Source organism: Phoenix dactylifera, chromosome 8, assembly GCF_051530095.1.
Source record: "Phoenix dactylifera cultivar Ajwa chromosome 8, Ajwa_hap1_PhDact_Kaust_v1.1, whole genome shotgun sequence".
In the NCBI taxonomy this organism is placed as follows: Eukaryota; Viridiplantae; Streptophyta; class Magnoliopsida; order Arecales; family Arecaceae; genus Phoenix; species Phoenix dactylifera.
The window spans coordinates 10,008,372-10,026,810 of NC_143197.1; the positions used below are offsets into that span (position 1 = coordinate 10,008,372).

At 40.3% G+C, this 18,439-nt stretch overlaps 1 protein-coding gene across 2 annotated transcripts; it reads right to left on the reverse strand.

The window, feature by feature from the left end:
* Window positions 1-4,587: 4,587 nt before the first annotated feature.
* On the reverse strand, window positions 4,588-10,322 carry LOC103715305 (protein LURP-one-related 11-like). 2 transcript variants are annotated; one of them, XM_089924750.1, is made up of 3 exons: window positions 5,572-10,322; window positions 5,254-5,484; window positions 4,588-5,155 (listed from the first exon to the last, which is right to left on the reverse strand). In XM_089924750.1, the coding sequence occupies exons 1-3, from the start codon at window positions 5,830-5,832 to the stop codon at window positions 5,021-5,023; spliced, it is 627 nt and encodes a 208-aa protein (XP_089780876.1). In that variant the 5' UTR covers window positions 5,833-10,322; the 3' UTR covers window positions 4,588-5,020. The 2 variants fall into 2 exon arrangements, with proteins under 2 accessions (XP_089780876.1, XP_008801112.3); XM_008802890.6 differs by having other exon boundaries at window positions 5,590-10,321.
* Window positions 10,323-18,439: the final 8,117 nt, after the last annotated feature.

The following is an 18,439-nucleotide window of genomic DNA, read 5'->3' on the forward strand; positions in this document are numbered from 1 at the left end:
GCCAAGTCAGCTCCAGATGTTGGCGAGTCGACTCCGGGTTAAGACGAGTCGACTCCCAGTCGAGGATGCACAATAATTCAAATTTGGAACAGTGGCTGAGTCGTCTCCAGTAAAGCACGAGTCAACTCCTGCAACAGACGAGTCGACTCGCAGGAGTCGACTCCGATCCCGATCGCGCGAGTCGACTCCGATCCCAACGGTAATATTGTCAGGAAGTGCAGACTGTGTCCAACGGCTCTATTTTTGTCTCTAACGGCTAGATTCTTGTTTCCACGCCATCTAAAGCTATAAAAACAAGAGGAGAGCTAGGGGAGAAGGCATGGAAGTGGGAAAGAACATTTAGAGAAGAGATCTCAAAGAGATTACAAGGGAAATCTCCCATAAAGCACAAAAGGGCCATCCAAAGTGAAATAGAGAGAAGAAGAGCATCCAAGTGAATCCCAAAGCTTCCTCTCCATCCGTGTGCTGCCTCAATCATCCTCTACCTCGTGCCAAATCAGAAGAGGGTCAAGTAAAGAAGAAGCCGAGTTCCTTCATCTTCAAAATTCGTTTGAGAGCTTCTCTTTACTCCATTTGTTTATATTGGATATATTTGCTTAGTTAAGAAGCTTGTACTTGCTTTAAATTCTTAGTCTAATATCTTGTAACTTGATTCAATCAAGGGATTGAATCAAGAGGTTAAGGTTTGTTGGTGAGCCAAAAGAAAACCAACGGTGTTGAGGTTGGTTGGTGAGCCGAGTGTAAAACCAACGTGTAAGGGTTCGATTGTGATCCCGGGAAAACAATCGGGTTGGTTCTAGTCGGTGAGCCTGGGAAAACCGACCGAGTTCGTTGTGAGCTCGTAAAACAACAAGTTTGGTTGTGAGCTTGGAAAACAACCGGCTGTAATCTGGAGGATTATAGTGAAATTCCCAAGAGGTCTTGGGGAGTGGATGTAGGTGCTGGGGTGCACCGAACCACTATATGTTTGTTGTGTTTGTGATGCTTTTTGTCATTGTCTAACTTGCTCACTTACTTACTTAGATAAATTGCTTGCTTAACTCTTATCTGCGCATCCTTTAGTTGCAAGCATATTTAATTTACTTAATCAAGTCTCATTCAATAAATCAAACTGTTGCTAAGTTTAAATTCCACTGTGCATCTATACAACTTAGCATAATTAATTGAAAAGTTTTAGAAGTAGTATAAAAGTTTTAAAAGACCCAATTCACCCCCCCTCTTGGGTTGTATCTACTGGGCAACAATATATATATATATATATATATATATATATATATTAAGTCGGTGGATGCTGTCGATCCAACTACTTAGTCATATGGTTGGGGTTGAGATCTCATTCTATATATAGACATGTATTTAACTTTATAATTCACTCATTCATAGACATTGTATACACGTCCATCACTTTTTGATAGAAAGCTAGCAATTAGGATATGGTTCTACGAATATAGATGTTACTTAGACGTAAAATTTTATATTTATATTTATCTTAAACAGATATAGATACAAATTGGATACTAAAAGCATAAGTCGAATAATAAACTTTTATGACCGCAAAATCAAAGGTACTACTAAGTGAATGATAACCCAACTTAATAGCATATTAATATGGTCATTTATTTTTCTTAAAAGTCATGATTGCTATATAAAATTAAATAGGATTACAAATAGAATCGGATATTTGGATACGGATCGGGTGGTTGTCTATTCATATCCATGTCTATTTTTCTTTGACAGGTATAGATATAGATATTGATTTTAGTCGGATACTCAAATTTTTACCCATATCCTGATAATTTCGGATACAAAAATAGATCTGGATAGATATTATCTGATCCACCTTTACCCCTACTAGCAATTATCCAAACCTTTTGTCCGTCTCCAATCTCCAAGCCCTCATGGGCATAGCTCAGCTATTCCCCAACCTGTTTGAACAAATGAAGCAGTCTTCTTCTCTGATCCACAACAAGCTCTGCCTCAGAGTACTTGATCCCTTTTCTTCTCTCTTCATGATGATTTGGTTCCCTCTCTCTAGCTTTGAAGCTTGATCTGTTAAATTTCATAAGTTTGACTAATCTTTTTCCTGAAAAACTTGGCCTGATTATACCTACCAATGACCTATTTTTTTTCTGAAGTACAGTGTTTCTAAATTTGTTTTCATTTAGATTCAGTCATGTTTGACCTCTCTCTCTACATAATTCTCAATTATATTTCCCTTTTTTTCTTTTAATCTCATTGATGTATCTTTCATGATGCTTGACATTTCACTTTCAAAACGATTCCATTTTAGAGTTTTTTTTTTGCTCCTAGCTGCCTCAACATTTAACATTAATATGGAAGTTTGTGACTTGATGATCGGTGGGTTGCTTTTGCAAACAAGACCATCTTAGGATATGTAGAATCCATAATGACTGACAGGACCATCGGCATTCGCTCTCATCATGTTTTTAAATTGATTGGTATTGTGACATATAGTAGAGGGCAAGCCTCGGTGCAATGGTAAGATTACTTTATTATGACCTAGATGTCATGGGATCGAAATAAAAAGATAGCCTCTCTGCATACTAAGGTACGACGGTGTAAATCAGACCCACTCTGGACCCTGCAATAGTTGGAGCTTCATGCACTAGGATGCCTTCATTTACTTGACTTATAGTCCCCTTCTTTTAACTAATTCATGTATTTGCAATCCTGTATACCTTTTTGGGAAGTTTTTATGTGCATTCTTAACTTTGTTGATATTTCATTTTATGCTGGTGCTCTCTGTATTTACAACAACCATGCCTTTTGACTGTCTTTGCTTCATTAGGATACATAGATTTGGTGATCAATATTTGTCTGCCTTACCTTATCTTTAACAATCAGTTCTAAGAATGTCGCCATGATACAGGGGAAGTCAAACTTAAGTATTATGTGTCTGTGATGATTAGCATAGTAAATTGATATGATATATCTAATGATATTCAATTCAGAGCCTATCTATAGATCAAAGTGGATGTTCTTATAGCTAGCTTAGTTAAATCATTGCTATATGATGCAGAATTTGTCTTGTAGCATCTGAATTCTTTATCATATTTGTTTATCTCCTTTTAAAATCATCAATATATGCACATTGTTCAGGAAGAAAAATTGTTTGAAGGTGCAGATTGATATACTAAATTAAGGAAAGATGTTCTAAAAGAAGCCATTTTCATCACTTGTTTTGTTGACTCTGGGACTGAGTACAGTGTGATGTAAAAGGAGAGAGACCCTTTCCTTTTCAGTTTTTTATGCAGAACACCTGTGACTTGCAAAGTAGAAATCATCTTATCAGACCTTTTGATTCATTGTGTTCAATCATTGTGTGGAAGATGACCATGGCTAAGTCAGCATGGTGCTAATTAAAAGCTTTCTTATTTTATTTATATGTACTCTGAATTCTTTAATTTATTTGCAGGATTAAAACATATGATTTTGGTTTTACATTGTTAAGAATGAGACAACTTCATTTGTTTCCAATGATATGGTCCACTGACTCATAATTTAGGTCATGACTTGTTTCAGAAACTACAGTTAAATATAATGATGATTCTGGAGCTGTTATTGATGCATCTGAATTTTGAAACAGATTAAAGGAAAACAGCAAAAATTTTATTGTAACTTCTGTTTCATCCAAAATTATTGAAGCTGTAACAACTATAGGAAGTTCTAGTGAATGTCATTTGGGAACATTTCCTAAGGTGTCTTATTTATTTCTAGGACTTTATGTTAAGCATCTATGTAGTTAGACTAAACATTTGTACATTGTAAGTGATGATTAAAAAATTAAGCAGGTGCGGGCATGTTTAGAACCTGAGACATACCTGACTTTCCTTGGAATTTGGACTTATCCCATATTCATAATTCGGATTTCCTACCTATGAATCCAGTATGGTTAAACTAAAACCCAATCCCTTACTGGTTCAGAAATAACTTCATAAGAAACGATAAAGATTAGTTCAGAATTTTGGGTGCTGCTCTTCAAACCTACACCAAATTGAGCCCACCTGCCATTCAAATTTGTGAGATCTGAATCGTATTGTTAAATGCAAGATTGATGCAGTTAGAATCAAAGACAAGCAGGTCTCGATGTCGGCCAAACCTGCTTGCATCCCTAAATATAGCACATTAGGTTCCAATTGTTTGGATGAATTAGTACATATTTGTTTGGATTTTTGCAAAAATGGCATGATTTTTTTTTCCTCTCCAAGAGTAAGAAGACATGGTCATTGATCATCCATGATCCAGTATCATAAACTGCACACTAGGACATAATTGCTTGGAGCCCTTTTTTAAGCATTGTGATTACAAAGCCTAGTCTAGGTTAGTTGTGATTTCCATCTCAAATTTTTTCTTGAAAATTATTTCATAATTGAGAATTTTGACCACATGATTACTCCATATAATTCTTCACACGAAGTATTATTTTTTTTCCCCTCCAAGTGACGGAATGTAGAGCTCAACCAAATTCTAATTTTCATGGCTTATGGAATGGATTGAACAGTTTATAGGCTGGTCAACTTGACAATATATCCCAACTCAGGCCGATCAAAAACCCGATCTGTCCTAATTCAAACCGGATCCGAACTTCAGTTTAACTTTGGTTGGATGAGGTTAGGAAAGATGTCTGTTTTGGAAGAAATTTGATTTGCATGCAGCTTTGTGAATTTTTTGCATAGATGTCCACATGATCAGATAATCTACCAATGAAGTGAGTTCATAGCTGAAGTAAATGCTAGATAAACATATTCTGAGCCTTTGCTGTTATGGAACAAACAAGAGAGGCAAGCCCCCAAAAAACCCATCTTCGTAGAACATATTTGTACAAGATCTACCAAAACCCCTGAGATATTCAGGGTTTCTTAGCAGACTCAAAAATTCTTGGCCATCCAAGAATGGGGAAAAAAGGAGAGGAAGACTTCAAAACTCTAGAGTTTCCACTCAAATTCAGAGCTACACTTCCCAAAATACACAAAAGCTCTTGAAAGATCTTCCCCAAGCTTCACATGTTGTGATTCATTAGGCCATTCACCACCACCAGTCCCATGATAAGGGAATGGTCTATATTGGGTTCCACCATCAGAGTCAGAACATCATCACCCAGTAATATCCCTGATGTGGTTTGCTTCCTCTTTACCTGCCCCAGAACAGCAACATTTAGATTCATAGTCTTCAATAGATTTGAACATAATAAGCACATATACAATCCATTAAGCCAAGTACATATCTCTTCACCTCTGCGACGATGAGTCCTGAAGAGATATCTACAATCTTATAAGATGATTTGCTAGCCAATCCATCTATCTTATAACACATGAGCGCACCCTCGTCACTCCAAACTTCACAAGATGGTTGCTCATCTCTCAAAATACTCCATGGTTTCCTGACCTTGAACCATGGCTTGCTTTCTTCATTCTGTGAACTGTAGCACTTATAGCCCTCCCATCTTCCACAGACTCTAAATTTCTGCACAAGAAGTAAAGAAAGAGAATCAATTTAGCTCAAGTTTTTGAAAGATCTTTTACTACTACTGTTCATGGAACATGTTCTTACTAGTGAAAATTTCAGCACCTTCCTAAGTATCTTGAACAAAACCTTGCCACTAAGGTCCATGAGATAGACTTTGCCACTACACTTGCAGTCGTAATTGTCGACACGGTAAACAATGTTCCCCCTGGAGTCATAGACAGTGCAGCCATTGCCATGAAACACGAGCGACTTCATCCATATGGTGAAGACTTCTCTCTCTGAGCTTATGCGGTCCAACAAGGAAGGAAGAGGCAACGATGCTAAAGAAGGATGAACTTTTTCCATTAGGAGAATAGAGTGAATTGCCTTCGCATTAGTGTCTCAGTATAGTTTATATGCTTAATATATCGGTTACAGAAGCTCTATCATGTTAATTGATCACCACCACATACTATATGAATTCTTTTTCAGTTAATAGAAAGTGACGTGCTAGAAACCAAAACAGGCATTAATATTTTTTTTTTGTTGGTTTCTTTGTTGATGCACATTAAAGATTGCTTTAAGAACAAAATGTTTGAATTTGGCTCTCCCTCATGACATGGATAGCTTCAACGAGGACTCGCCATATTAAAATCTTCTTCGATGGGTGGGAGTTCACAGCATAAAAAAGGAAGATTAACTTATGATTAAAGTACCTAAACTAACTTTAGCTGCTAGCACACCTCCTGAATGTTTAGTTTAGCATGACTCTTCAACAGAAAGAAAGCAAGAAAATATATTTTTGTAAGGTTAGAACCAGGAAGATAAGATGCCAATATTCCCATAACATACCACCTTCGTCTGTTAAATTCGAGGTTTAATATTCCGTCAACAAAACTTAAAGTTGAGGGAATGCTGCAATTAAATCCATTGTATATTTGGGAAACCTTACTTTAGAGCTATTCTATCCCTCTCATTCCTGTACATGACTCCCAAACTAGGCTTACATCTCTAACTATTCTTTTAATGATATTATTAGTCTTCTATATTCATTGTTTAAGCTTTGAAGGAGATGACCAGAAGTAGCAATAGTTTGTAAACTAAGCATCTACTCGACTGCATAGATAATAAGTGTCAGTTATATTAAGTTTAACGATTGGTCGTGAATTGGAGAAGTACAAAGCTGCTGCATTAGCTCCATAGATTCCCTTTGATTATATTTTATGCCGTCCATCTCTTGTTTAACCAACACGTAGCATGAATTAGTAATGGAGTAGAACCTAAAGTCTAATCGAATTAAGAGGAACAGAGAATTATCTAATTATCCTGCCATCCAATTTTTGCTGTCAAATTGATTGCAGCTATGTTTATGATCTTCGTAAAAAAAAGAAAGAGAGAAAGTGATGTTTATGATCCATTATTCCATCTATATCCACCTGGTTTGATCTTCTCAATTAATTGATGATGCTCCAGTGTTTCAAATCAACTGCCGAGCTGCATAAATGATTGAATAATCAAAACATAATTCAGATAATTGCCAGCTGATTGAGAGTTATTCAATTGGTTAGCTAGGCATTCTTCTGAATCTAGGAATATCTTTAAAAGGTAATTTAGTTTTGTGCTCATTGCTTAAGATTTTTTTTTCTCCCCTCAAGCACTCTTCCTTAAATTTAAGGGTTCATTTAATAGGAGTCTTCATATTAGCTAACAGTTTTGAGCTTGCATTAAACTAGCAGAATCTGATAGAACACCCTGCCGACACATCATTTAAGAATGGATATGTATAATCTCTTTTGTCAAAGATAAATATTCAACCAAGATATTGCTGTTCAACCAACAGTAACAACTGGGTCCTCCTGAGGGACAGAGTTGTTGGAGCTTAAGCTAGCCTGAGCATATCTTTAAGAATAAAACCATTCAGAATGAGTTATTTCTCCCTCCCTCCCACATCTCTGATAAACACAAACAAAACTAAGCATTTATGGGTGATTTTGACATCCTAGATTTAACCATTTCAGAAACAACAGGTGGCTCATCAGCCATGGCTGCTAGCTAGAGATTGGAAAGGACATGTTTATGGTGTTTTAAAACTGAACTAGAAGTTGTCTGCACCAATAAAGAAATCAAAAAGGTTGGCCACGTCCACTTTGCGTTGGAGGAAAGAGCAAAATGTGGATTTAGAATTTTTTGAAGCTTCCTCTCTGTACCAAAAGAAAGTCCTGGGTCAGTGTCATTCCTAGGACCGCACTTGAATGCCATTCTTTTTAATTGGTGAGCACTACTTCTCTGGCTTGCGTTGCTTTAGGTTTGGATAGCTCTTTCATAAAATACTATATCCATGGCTAGCCAGACCATCATTAAGGAAGATGATACGCCTCAGGCCATTTGGCCAATGCCAAGCAATCTTGAATGATTCCAAAGGAAAACAAAGTATCCAGCTTTTCTGATACAATGACGACAGCTTGACAATGACCTAAAATTTATTTTGCATCATGTGGTGCACAATGGAACATTTCGAATGTGAAAATTTGGTAAGATGGGCAAGCTTTTCAGCACAAGTCATCCTTTTCCATTCACTGATATTAGGAGGAAAGATTAGAGAGTAGTGCTAGCATAATTAGGCCTTTTATTATGTTATGTGGTGATCTTGGAGTCAAGACATGTCATGCATATTTGGATATCTATTTGCCTATTTATTTTTCATTTTACATTTTTTATTGCAAAGTTCAGCTAATCTATATCTCTAGCATTGCAACACATACTCCCTTGAGACCATCATCTGTGTCCCATTATAAACACATTTTTGTTCCTAATTAACATACTTTAGCAAAAGAGATAATGAGGTGAATCGATTCCTGTTGTACTTTTGAATCGGCCTCATGCATCATGCATGATGAATGCAAATGAGTATTGAGTCTCATCAAGAAAAAAAGAAGCATTTGTTGTCCTATCAAGCTATAAAATGCTATTAGACATGTGGGATCCATATAACTAATTCAAAAGAAAGGAATCATTTTGATTGGCTACCGTCCAAGAGCAGGAGGATATTTTCTCTTATTTAATCCTATCATTGCGTTATATATTTGAGATTGGATATCTATAGAGTTATTTTAATGGATCTCAAGCGATAAATAAATTTTTTGTTTTTAAAAATGCTTCAAACCATGTTAGATGTTCAGATGTATGAAGATACAGGCAGAAACTAGGAGGAGATCACGCTGCCAATCATTTTAACCTGCAACAACAGTTAGACAAATTGGATCCATTATAATTATTCTAACACTGAGATTTTTTCCCAAATTCGGATACTTCTTTATTACAGATTGAAGGCTTATACTTCAGCTTCATCTCTTTCTCACTAGCCCTTAAAGCCTGGGAAAAGTTTAGCATCAGAGTTTGGAAGGACTGCATAGGCCACAGAGTGAAGAGCATACAAAAACCAGAAATTAGCACTGCAAGTGAGATAAAAACTATACCATAGAGTTCAGCCCCGATACGTAATGGTTACGAGACAAGTTCTTTCCTCTTAGTCTAGTTCAGGAATGAGGATGGCTAATGCGGGGAAACGATCATTATTAGTAATGCTCTTCAAGTAGTTGGAGTCAAATTTGATAGCATATTGATGTAGTTAGAGAGCCCTCCCTTACCTTGCAGGGTGAGGTCAAGCATACGAGTACCTTCGGGGATTTAAGTTTTCCAATTTCTCAAAATTCTCGAGAGATGATGGTGCATCCATATTCGAAGACCTGATTTCATGCTTTAGTTCTATAGAATGAAATCTAATGTCTTGGTGGGCAATTTAGCTGGACTAACGTAACAAGTTGATCTTTCGCTCTAAAAAGCTGAGTATATTACAACTGCACAGAACGACCTTAAGCTTGCATGCATGCATAGGCATTGTGTCCCATGGCTTGAGCTACACAATGCAGATCCACCACAAGGAGAAGCTGACACACCACTGAGCCAGCAGTGCCAGGTGATGTCGAGCTTTGTCAGGCTGACAGTAGCCCAACAACCTCCACGCACCAAATACACGTACTCAAGTAGGACCCAAAAATCGTTCTAATTCGAAAATCAATCATAAGCCATCCAAATTCAAGGACCATGACATAATCTGTAATGTCCGGGCCCAATACAGACCGGGCCCAATACTGTAGGGCCCAGTTAAATAGTATTGGGCCAGGGAAGGGTTAGCAGGCCTTGCAGGCCCAAAAAGAGTAGGCTGCCATCTCCCCGAGGGCTGAAAGGACAGTACCACCAGGTGGCCAACGGAGAGACCCCTCACAGAGCATGCACAACAGAAAACCGCCACCTCTTCCTTCCCTCGGCAGCCGAGCTGTGAGCTGGCCGGAAGGGGAGGGCAGCTGGTGGCTCCCGGGGCTCTGAGGAAGGAGAGGATGCCACCTCTCCTTGGGGTCAAATCCTAAGCCAAGTTTTTATAGCCCTAAAACCTGCTAACCCTGATTTTTGATATACCCCCCTAAACCTCTAACCCCCTGGAATTACTGTGCCAGAGAGCTTGGCCCTGGAGCTGGAAGCAGAAGGTACCCCACGGCCCTAGGAGAAGAAGGAGGGACTTTGCCGAGAAGGAAGAACTGCCCAACGGTAACCGGCAAAAATCCAGGTAAGAGGCCCCTTTTTAATAAAAGTTTAGGGAGTGGAGAAACCCTCTGTGGGGTATTCTCCCCTCTGTTTCAACTATGGGACAGAGAGGAGGAGACCGGCAGAAGGGAGAAGGGTCACGGGCCGGACCCATAGACCTCGGACCGGCCTGAGAACGGCCGCGGCCCAAGGCCAGGCCCGATGACCACTCGGGGAGAGCCGCCTGCAGGGCACCGCAGCCTCGGCTGCGGCTACTCTAGGGCTCGGGGGGCAGCCCCGGGCCGCCGGTCAGGTTAAGCCGGCAACCGGCGTGGCCACAAGGCCGCCAGCCCCGGCCGGACCACTGCCTCCTCTCCGGCAAGAGGCGGTGGTGCCGGAGGGAAGGACCAAAGAAAAGAAAAGGAAGAAGGGAAGAAGAAAGAAAGAAAGAAAGAAAGAGAGAGGAGGAAGAGGCCGTAGATCCGGCCGGAGGAGAAGAAGAAGGCCGGAGGACCGGCCGAAATGGCTAGGGCTTCCGATCGGAACCAAGGAGAGAGAGAAAAAGGAGAGGAGGAGGGGACTTGCCCGTGTACGGCCGTGAGCGTCGCCGGTGTGGGCTCGGCCGGGGAAGCCGAGAGCTCGGCCGCGGGCTCGGCCGGGAAAGCCGAGAGCTCGGCCGCGGGCTCGATCGAGGAAGCCGAGAGCTCGGCTGCGGGCGTCGCCGATCGCGGTCCGACCCCCTCCCCGTGAGGAGGAGACCATCGACCTCCCTTCGCCGGAGAGGAGAGGAGAGGAGGAATGGGAGATCGGGATGAAAGGAAGCTTCGGGAAGGAGAAGAAAAAAAAAAGAAGAAACGGTGAAGAAAAAGAAAGAAAAAGAGAAACAAAAAGAAAAGAAAAGAAAGAAAAAGAGAAGAGAAAAGAAAAGAGTGGGTTAACGGGACGGAATCGGGTTCGGATCCACATCCGAACCCGCAACCCGTTAAGCCAAAAAATCGAAATGGGTTAAGTAAACCCAATTAAACCGGACCCAATCTAGTTGGGTGAACCCGGATGAGGGATTGAGTGGGATCTGAACCCAATTGAACCTGAACCCGAGCCCAATTTAATTGGGCTAAGTCTGGACGAGCCCAAACTACAAATTGGGTCAAATCCGAACCAAATTAGGCCCAAATTGATTTGGGTCCGAACACAGTTGAGTGGAGTTAATCCCAGCAGACCCAATTAAACTTGGGATTAAGCCTAATGACCAATTAGAAGGCCAATTAACCCATATGGACCCAATCAAGGCTCCAATATGAACACATTAGACTTGGGCTAAATTTCGGGTAGGATCCAAACAAGTAAAAAGGAAATAATATGCTTATTATAATGTGTTTTTAGGTGACTCAGGATCCGTCACCAGGACGTAAGAAACTTGGGATAACGAATTTGCTGTAAGTAATCTGTCTTAATCCTATCGTAGATCTTGTATTACGTTTTATAAGATGAACCAGTATTTTTTTTATACAATTTGAATTGTATGCATGATTAGTGAAAAATGTAAATAACCTGTCCTAATCCTGTTATGGATCATGTCATTAATGTTTCCTACGCATTTATTTTAAGTATATATGTTTCATGCATGATATGTTACAATGCATAAGTAACTTGCATGATCCCAGAAGCTATGGCTATGTATGCAACATGATGATACTGATATTTTAATCATGCATGTAAGTTTATAAAGTCTTAGCTAGCCCAGAGGCACTATAATGGGCTCAAAGATGCTACTGAGAATGACTGAGCCGCCAGTGGCTGAATAGTAACTGAGCTTGCCCCGCCAGTGGCTGAATAGTAACTGAGCTGCCCCGCCAGTGGCTGAATAGTAACTGAGCCTGCCCCGCCAGTGGCTGAATTGGAATTGGGCCTGCCCCGCCAGTGGCTGAATAGTAACTGAGCTTGCCCCGCCAGTGGCTGAATAGTAACTGAGCCTGCCCCGCCAGTGGTCGAGTCTGACTTCGCAGTAGCATCCGAGAGAAAAAAAGACCACGGCATGCCGGGGGCACGGTTTGATATGCATATTTTATGAAAATTTTTGTGATTTGCACTACTGCTTTGTTTAAATTGCATACATGTTATGCCATGATGATTATTAGATAAACATACATGTCAGCTTCTCAAACCCTGATTTACATGTTTAGCCTACTGGTTGATCCGGTAGGATTATGCAGGATTACTTACTGAGCCGTGTAGCTCACATCTGTTTATGCTTCGTTTTCTTTCAGATCCTCATCAGTGATCGCCATCAGATATGTTTTTATTTTGTTACTGAGCTTCGTATTTTTGGAGAAGCTTATATACTTTTGTACATTTGAATAGCATAGAAGCTCTGTATTTTTTTTTTGGATTCAAACTTGAAGGTTGTACTGCAAACTTTTAATATATATATATATATAAGTTTGAATCCTTTTGGCTACCTGTTACCCCTGTATGAGGCTGCGTGCTACTGTGGGCGATAGTCGGCAATAGCACGGCCGTGTCACGGATCCGGGTCCGGGGCGTGACATTCTAGTGGTATCAGAGCAATAGGTTAATTATGAGTAAAAATTTCAAATTTTAATAAGGACAGGGGTAGTTAAATCTCATTTAGTGAAATTCCGTATAATTGGAAAGGAAGAAAAGATTTTATTGGTTGCATCATCGGTCAGTCACGAAAATTGCTTGACATAAATATTTTGATAGACGACAATGAGCAACAAAAAGAAAGAAGTTAAGGCTAATACAAAATCATTCTCGGGGCATGATTATGACAGGTATGGTATTAGAATTCAAAATTTAAGACTACTAAGGATTTTGGTGTTCTGAATTAGAATGCTAGCAAGCCATGCCAAAATAAGAATAAATTATTTTGGAGATTTCTCGATGGAGTAATTTGTATTTTGGATTATGATTAAATTAGATTTTGACTGATATTAAGTGGAGTACTAGCCATGGAATGTTAAAGTACATTGTGATTATTTGTGTATCAGTATATAGGTGATTTTGAAAGTTTAACTTGATACTGAGTACGGTGGATAATACTTCTAGTTTGAAGTTAATTATTTTGATGGCAAAATAGGGTTCATGCATAAGTTGTTTAAGGCTTGGACAAGGAAAGATATTTTTTAATATTCTTCGAGGATAAAATCTGTATGACAATTATGCAGGCAACTATTATATAGAAAGAAAGTATATTTGAGAAATGAGATTTAAGAATTTCTCCTTGGTTACTTGGAATGTGAAATATTAGATTTTTTCAAATTATAATGCAAGATTAGTATTTTGATTGGAAGTCATTTAGTAAATTCTGAAAATAATTTTCAATCTTGAAGAATATTTTAGGCTCAAATGTTCCACAATGGATAGAGTGCATTAGTTTGTGATTCTGTGATAAATCAATTAAATAAATATTAGTTGATGTTTTGACAAAAAAAAAGAGAAGAGAATGATGAGGACATGGGTCATTAGGAAATGCGAGCGGAATCAACAATAGAGTTGATATGGGAACAGACCCAATAGCACATGATGTTTCAGGGGTTTGTACTTAGTGACCCTGCTTCTAAGATTTGAAGTAAACTATTTCATCTCTAATAGAGGGGCAATTATTAAATGCTTTCGTTTATCACTAAGAAGCAAGTTTAAATTGTTTCATGAGGAAGGTGAAAGTTATGGATGATAATTCCACATATCATCGTCTAGTGGAAAGAGTACAAAAGAAGAAGATTTTTAAATAGAGATCTTACAACAAAAGTATACATCCTTTTCTTTTAACGAAGATGTGAGATCTAGAATCACTTTCTAGCAATGCTAAAGTAGGGCAGATTATTGTTCATGCAATTTAAAGATACCTAATATAAGATTAGGATATTGAGAAACAATTTCTAGAAGTTTACATAATTCTGAGCTTAAAATGTTCTAAGATGACTTGAGAGTTCATCTCTTATTAGAAAAGAAGGCTCATTTTTATGGCTGAAGTTGCTGGAAATGTAAAATTCATTTAAAGCGTTTGTCACTTGTTTAAGGGGATCTCATGTTGGGATACCCTTTCTTTGCTCGCTCATGGAAAAGTAAAAAGAAGTTCTATCTAAGTAAAACTCGATCAAGATGGAGGAAAGATTTGCAGTGCAAATACACATGAGGTATTGAATAGTCCTGTTTGTAGACAAGTAGTATGTTGTTCAAAAGTTATTAGTGAATTCAAAGGATTGTGATGTTTTGAATCAGAGTACGCAGCGAAAACATAGTGATCTGAATTATTTATCTAAGTTGGCCAGAAGTATTATTCTTTTAATTCGGAAAGTTTTAATATGTTTTCTTGAGTAGTAGGATTTTTCTTGATAAATAAAAAGAGAATGTTCTGATTTTTTGAATGTCGCTGTATTGATAAATAGAATTATTGAAAAATTTGAATTAGATTTCTAATGGAGAAAAGTGTTGTTGATTCTATGAATAATCTGGAGATAGCTATATAATTTCACTAGTGAGTTTTTCTATTGTTGGCAATTTCTGGGAGATTTTGAGCATCTTAAATTTAATATTAACGGATTAATGGTGCCTTGGATGGGCTTAGACCTAGAATGTTTCTTACTCCTAGCTATGACATTTTCGATCTACCTATTTGAAAGGGGTTTGAAGTTTTGCTAGGATGAAAGTTGATCATTAAATTGTAGGCAAGGTTAAGAGAAGAAAGAAGATTATAGATTATGAAAAGTATTTGATGCTAATGCTCTCACCTATTTCTGTTAAGCCGATTAAGATCTTTGTATGGACTTAATCAAAAGCAATTAATTTCTTGGGCCAAGGATTATAGTATTTAGAATCTAAGGTAGGAAGACTAATCTTGTTTTGGAAGAGACAAAAAAAAAAAAAAAAAAAAAAAAAACTCCTATGTATCATAGACAAAAAGGGGTCAAGTTTTGATATGCCATGATTTTGCCAAAATCTTATGAGCAAGCATTTTAAGGGGGAGACAAACTGAGATCTCGAGGATGACTCGATGGTTGAATACTTTTAAAGCCTGAACCTTAAGGTATGACTAATTTCGAGGACGAAATTTATTTAAGGGGGGAAGGATGTAATGTCCGGGCCCAATACAGACCGGGCCCAATACTGTAGGGCCCAGTTAAATAGTATTGGGCCAGGGAAGGGTTAGCAGGCCTTGCAGGCCCAAGAAGAGTAGGCTGCCATCTCCCCGAGGGCTGAAAGGACAGTACCACCAGGTGGCCAACGGAGAGACCCCCCACAGAGCATGCACAACAGAAAACCGCCACCTCTTCCTTCCCTCGGCAGCCGAGCTGTGAGCTGGCCGGAAGGGGAGGGCAGCTGGTGGCTCCCGAGGCTCTGAGGAAGGAGAGGATGCCACCTCTCCTTGGGGTCAAATCCTAAGCCAAGTTTTTATAGCCCTAAAACCTGCTAACCCTGATTTTTGATATACCCCCCTAAACCTCTAACCCCCTGGAATTACTGTGCCAGAGAGCTTGGCCCTGGAGCTGGAAGCAGAAGGTACCCCACAGCCCTAGGAGAAGAAGGAGGGACTTTGCCGAGAAGGAAGAACTGCCCAACGGTAACCGGCAAAAATCCAGGTAAGAGGCCCCTTTTTAATAAAATTTTAGGGAGTGGAGAAACCCTCTGTGGGGTATTCTCTCCTCTGTTTCAACTATGGGACAGAGAGGAGGAGACCGGCAGAAGGGAGAAGGGTCACGGGCCGGACCCATAGACCTCGGACCGGCCTGAGAACGGCCGCGGCCCAAGGCCAGGCCCGATGACCACTCGGGGAGAGCCGCTTGCAGGGCACCGCAGCCTCGGCTGCGGCTACTCTAGGGCTCGGGGGGCAGCCCCGGGCCGCCGGTCAGGTTGAGCCGGCAACCGGCGTGGCCACAAGGCCGCCAGCCCCGGCCGGACCACTGCCTCCTCTCCGGCAAGAGGCGGTGGTGCCGGAGGGAAGGACCAAAGAAAAGAAAAGGAAGAAGGGAAGAAGAAAGAAAGAAAGAAAGAAAGAGAGAGGAGGAAGAGGCCGTAGATCCGGCCGGAGGAGAAGAAGAAGGCCGGAGGACCAGCCGAAATGGCTAGGGCTTCCGATCGGAACCAAGGAGAGAGAGAAAAAGGAGAGGAGGAGGGGACTTGCCCGTGTACGGCCGTGAGCGTCGCCGGTGTGGGCTCGGCCGGGGAAGCCGAGAGCTCGGCCGCGGGCTCGGCCGGGGAAGCCGAGAGCTCGGCCGCGGGCTCGATCGAGGAAGCCGAGAGCTCGGCTGCGGGCGTCGCCGATCGCGGTCCGACCCCCTCCCCGTGAGGAGGAGACCATCGACCTCCCTTCGCCGGAGAGGAGAGGAGAGGAGGAATGGGAGATCGGGATGAAAGGAAGCTTCGGGAAGGAGAAGAAAAAAAAAAGAAGAAACGGTGAAGAAAAAGAAAGAAAAAGAGAAACAAAAAGAAAAGAAAAGAAAGAAAAAGAGAAGAGAAAAGAAAAGAGTGGGTTAACGGGGCAGAATCGGGTTCGGATCCACATCCGAACCCGCAACCCGTTAAGCCAAAAAATCGAAATGGGTTAAGTAAACCCAATTAAACCGGACCTAATCTAGTTGGGTGAACCCGGATGAGGGATTGAGTGGGATCTGAACCCAATTGAACCTGAACCCGAGCCCAATTTAATTGGGCTAAGTCTGGACGAGCCCAAACTACAAATTGGGTCAAATCCGAACCAAATTAGGCCCAAATTGATTTGGGTCCGAACCCAGTTGAGTGGAGTTAATCCCAGCAGACCCAATTAAACTTGGGATTAAGCCTAATGACCAATTAGAAGGCCAATTAACCCATATGGACCCAATCAAGGCTCCAATATGAACACATTAGACTTGGGCTAAATTTCGGGTAGGATCCAAACAAGTAAAAAGGAAATAATATGCTTATTATAATGTGTTTTTAGGTGACTCAGGATCCGTCACCAGGACGTAAGAAACTTGGGATAACGAATTTGCTGTAAGTAATCTGTCTTAATCCTATCGTAGATCTTGTATTACGTTTTATAAGATGAACCAGTGTTTTTTTTATACAATTTGAATTGTATGCATGATTAGTGAAGAATGTAAGTAACCTGTCCTAATCCTGTTATGGATCATGTCATTAATGTTTCCTACGCATTTATTTTAAGTATATATGTTTCATGCATGATATGTTACAATGCATAAGTAACTTGCATGATCCCAGAAGCTATGGCTATGTATGCAACATGATGATACTGATATTTTAATCATGCATGTAAGTTTATAAAGTCTTAGCTAGCCCAGAGGCACTATAATGGGCTCAAAGATGCTACTGAGAATGACTGAGCCGCCAGTGGCTGAATAGTAACTGAGCTTGCCCCGCCAGTGGCTGAATAGTAACTGAGCTGCCCCGCCAGTGGCGGAATAGTAACTGAGCCTGCCCCGCCAGTGGCTGAATTGGAATTGGGCCTGCCCCGCCAGTGGCTGAATTGGAATTGGGCCTGCCCCGTCAGTGGCTGAATAGTAACTGAGCCTGCCCCGCCAGTGGCTGAATAGTAACTGAGCTGGCCCCGCCAGTGGTCGAGTCTGACTTCGCAATAGCATCCGAGAGAAAAAAAGACCACGGCATCCCGGGGGCACGGTTTGATATGCATATTTTATGAAAATTTTTGTGATTTGCACTACTGCTTTGTTTAAATTGCATACATGTTATGCCATGATGATTATTAGATAAACATACATGTCAGCTTCTCAAACCCTGATTTACATGTTTAGCCTACTGGTTGATCCGGTAGGATTATGCAGGATTACTTACTGAGCCGTGTAGCTCACATCTGTTTATGCTTCGTTTTCTTTCAGATCCTCATCAGTGATCGCCATCAGATATGTTTTTATTTTGTTACTGAGCTTCGTATTTTTGGAGAAGCTTATATACTTTTGTACATTTGAATAGCATAGAAGCTCTGTATTTTTTTTTTGGATTCAAACTTGAAGGTTGTACTGCAAACTTTTAATATATATATATATATAAGTTTGAATCCTTTTGGCTACCTGTTACCCCTGTATGAGGCTGCGTGCTACTGTGGGCGATAGTCGGCAATAGCACGGCCGTGTCACGGATCCGGGTCCGGGGCGTGACATAATCTATATTGTAAAAATGCTTAGCAAATAAAATTCATATATTTTAGAGGCCGGTAACCTATGCATCTAGCCAGAGAGAGAAAAAAGAAGAAGAAAAAAAAGATATCAATTCTACCACCATAACAAAATATACGATTAAGGAACATAATTGTAAATCCAGCATGAGCAACTTAGACAATGGACAGATTTAGATTCCCCTAGTTTTGATGATCAAATCACCATAAAGCGTGGCATCATACTACTAAAATTTT

Bases quoted from the DNA above. Each gene is read 5' to 3' on its own strand.
- LOC103715305 (XM_089924750.1), bottom strand. From the start codon at position 5,832: ATGGAAAAAGTTCATCCTTCTTTAGCATCGTTGCCTCTTCCTTCCTTG. The intron at 5,485-5,571 runs GTAAGAACATGT...CTTCTTGTGCAG, and splicing joins AGGTGCTGAAATTTTCACTA to AAATTTAGAGTCTGTGGAAG. The intron at 5,156-5,253 runs GTGAAGAGATAT...GTTCTGGGGCAG, and splicing joins CAGGACTCATCGTCGCAGAG to GTAAAGAGGAAGCAAACCAC.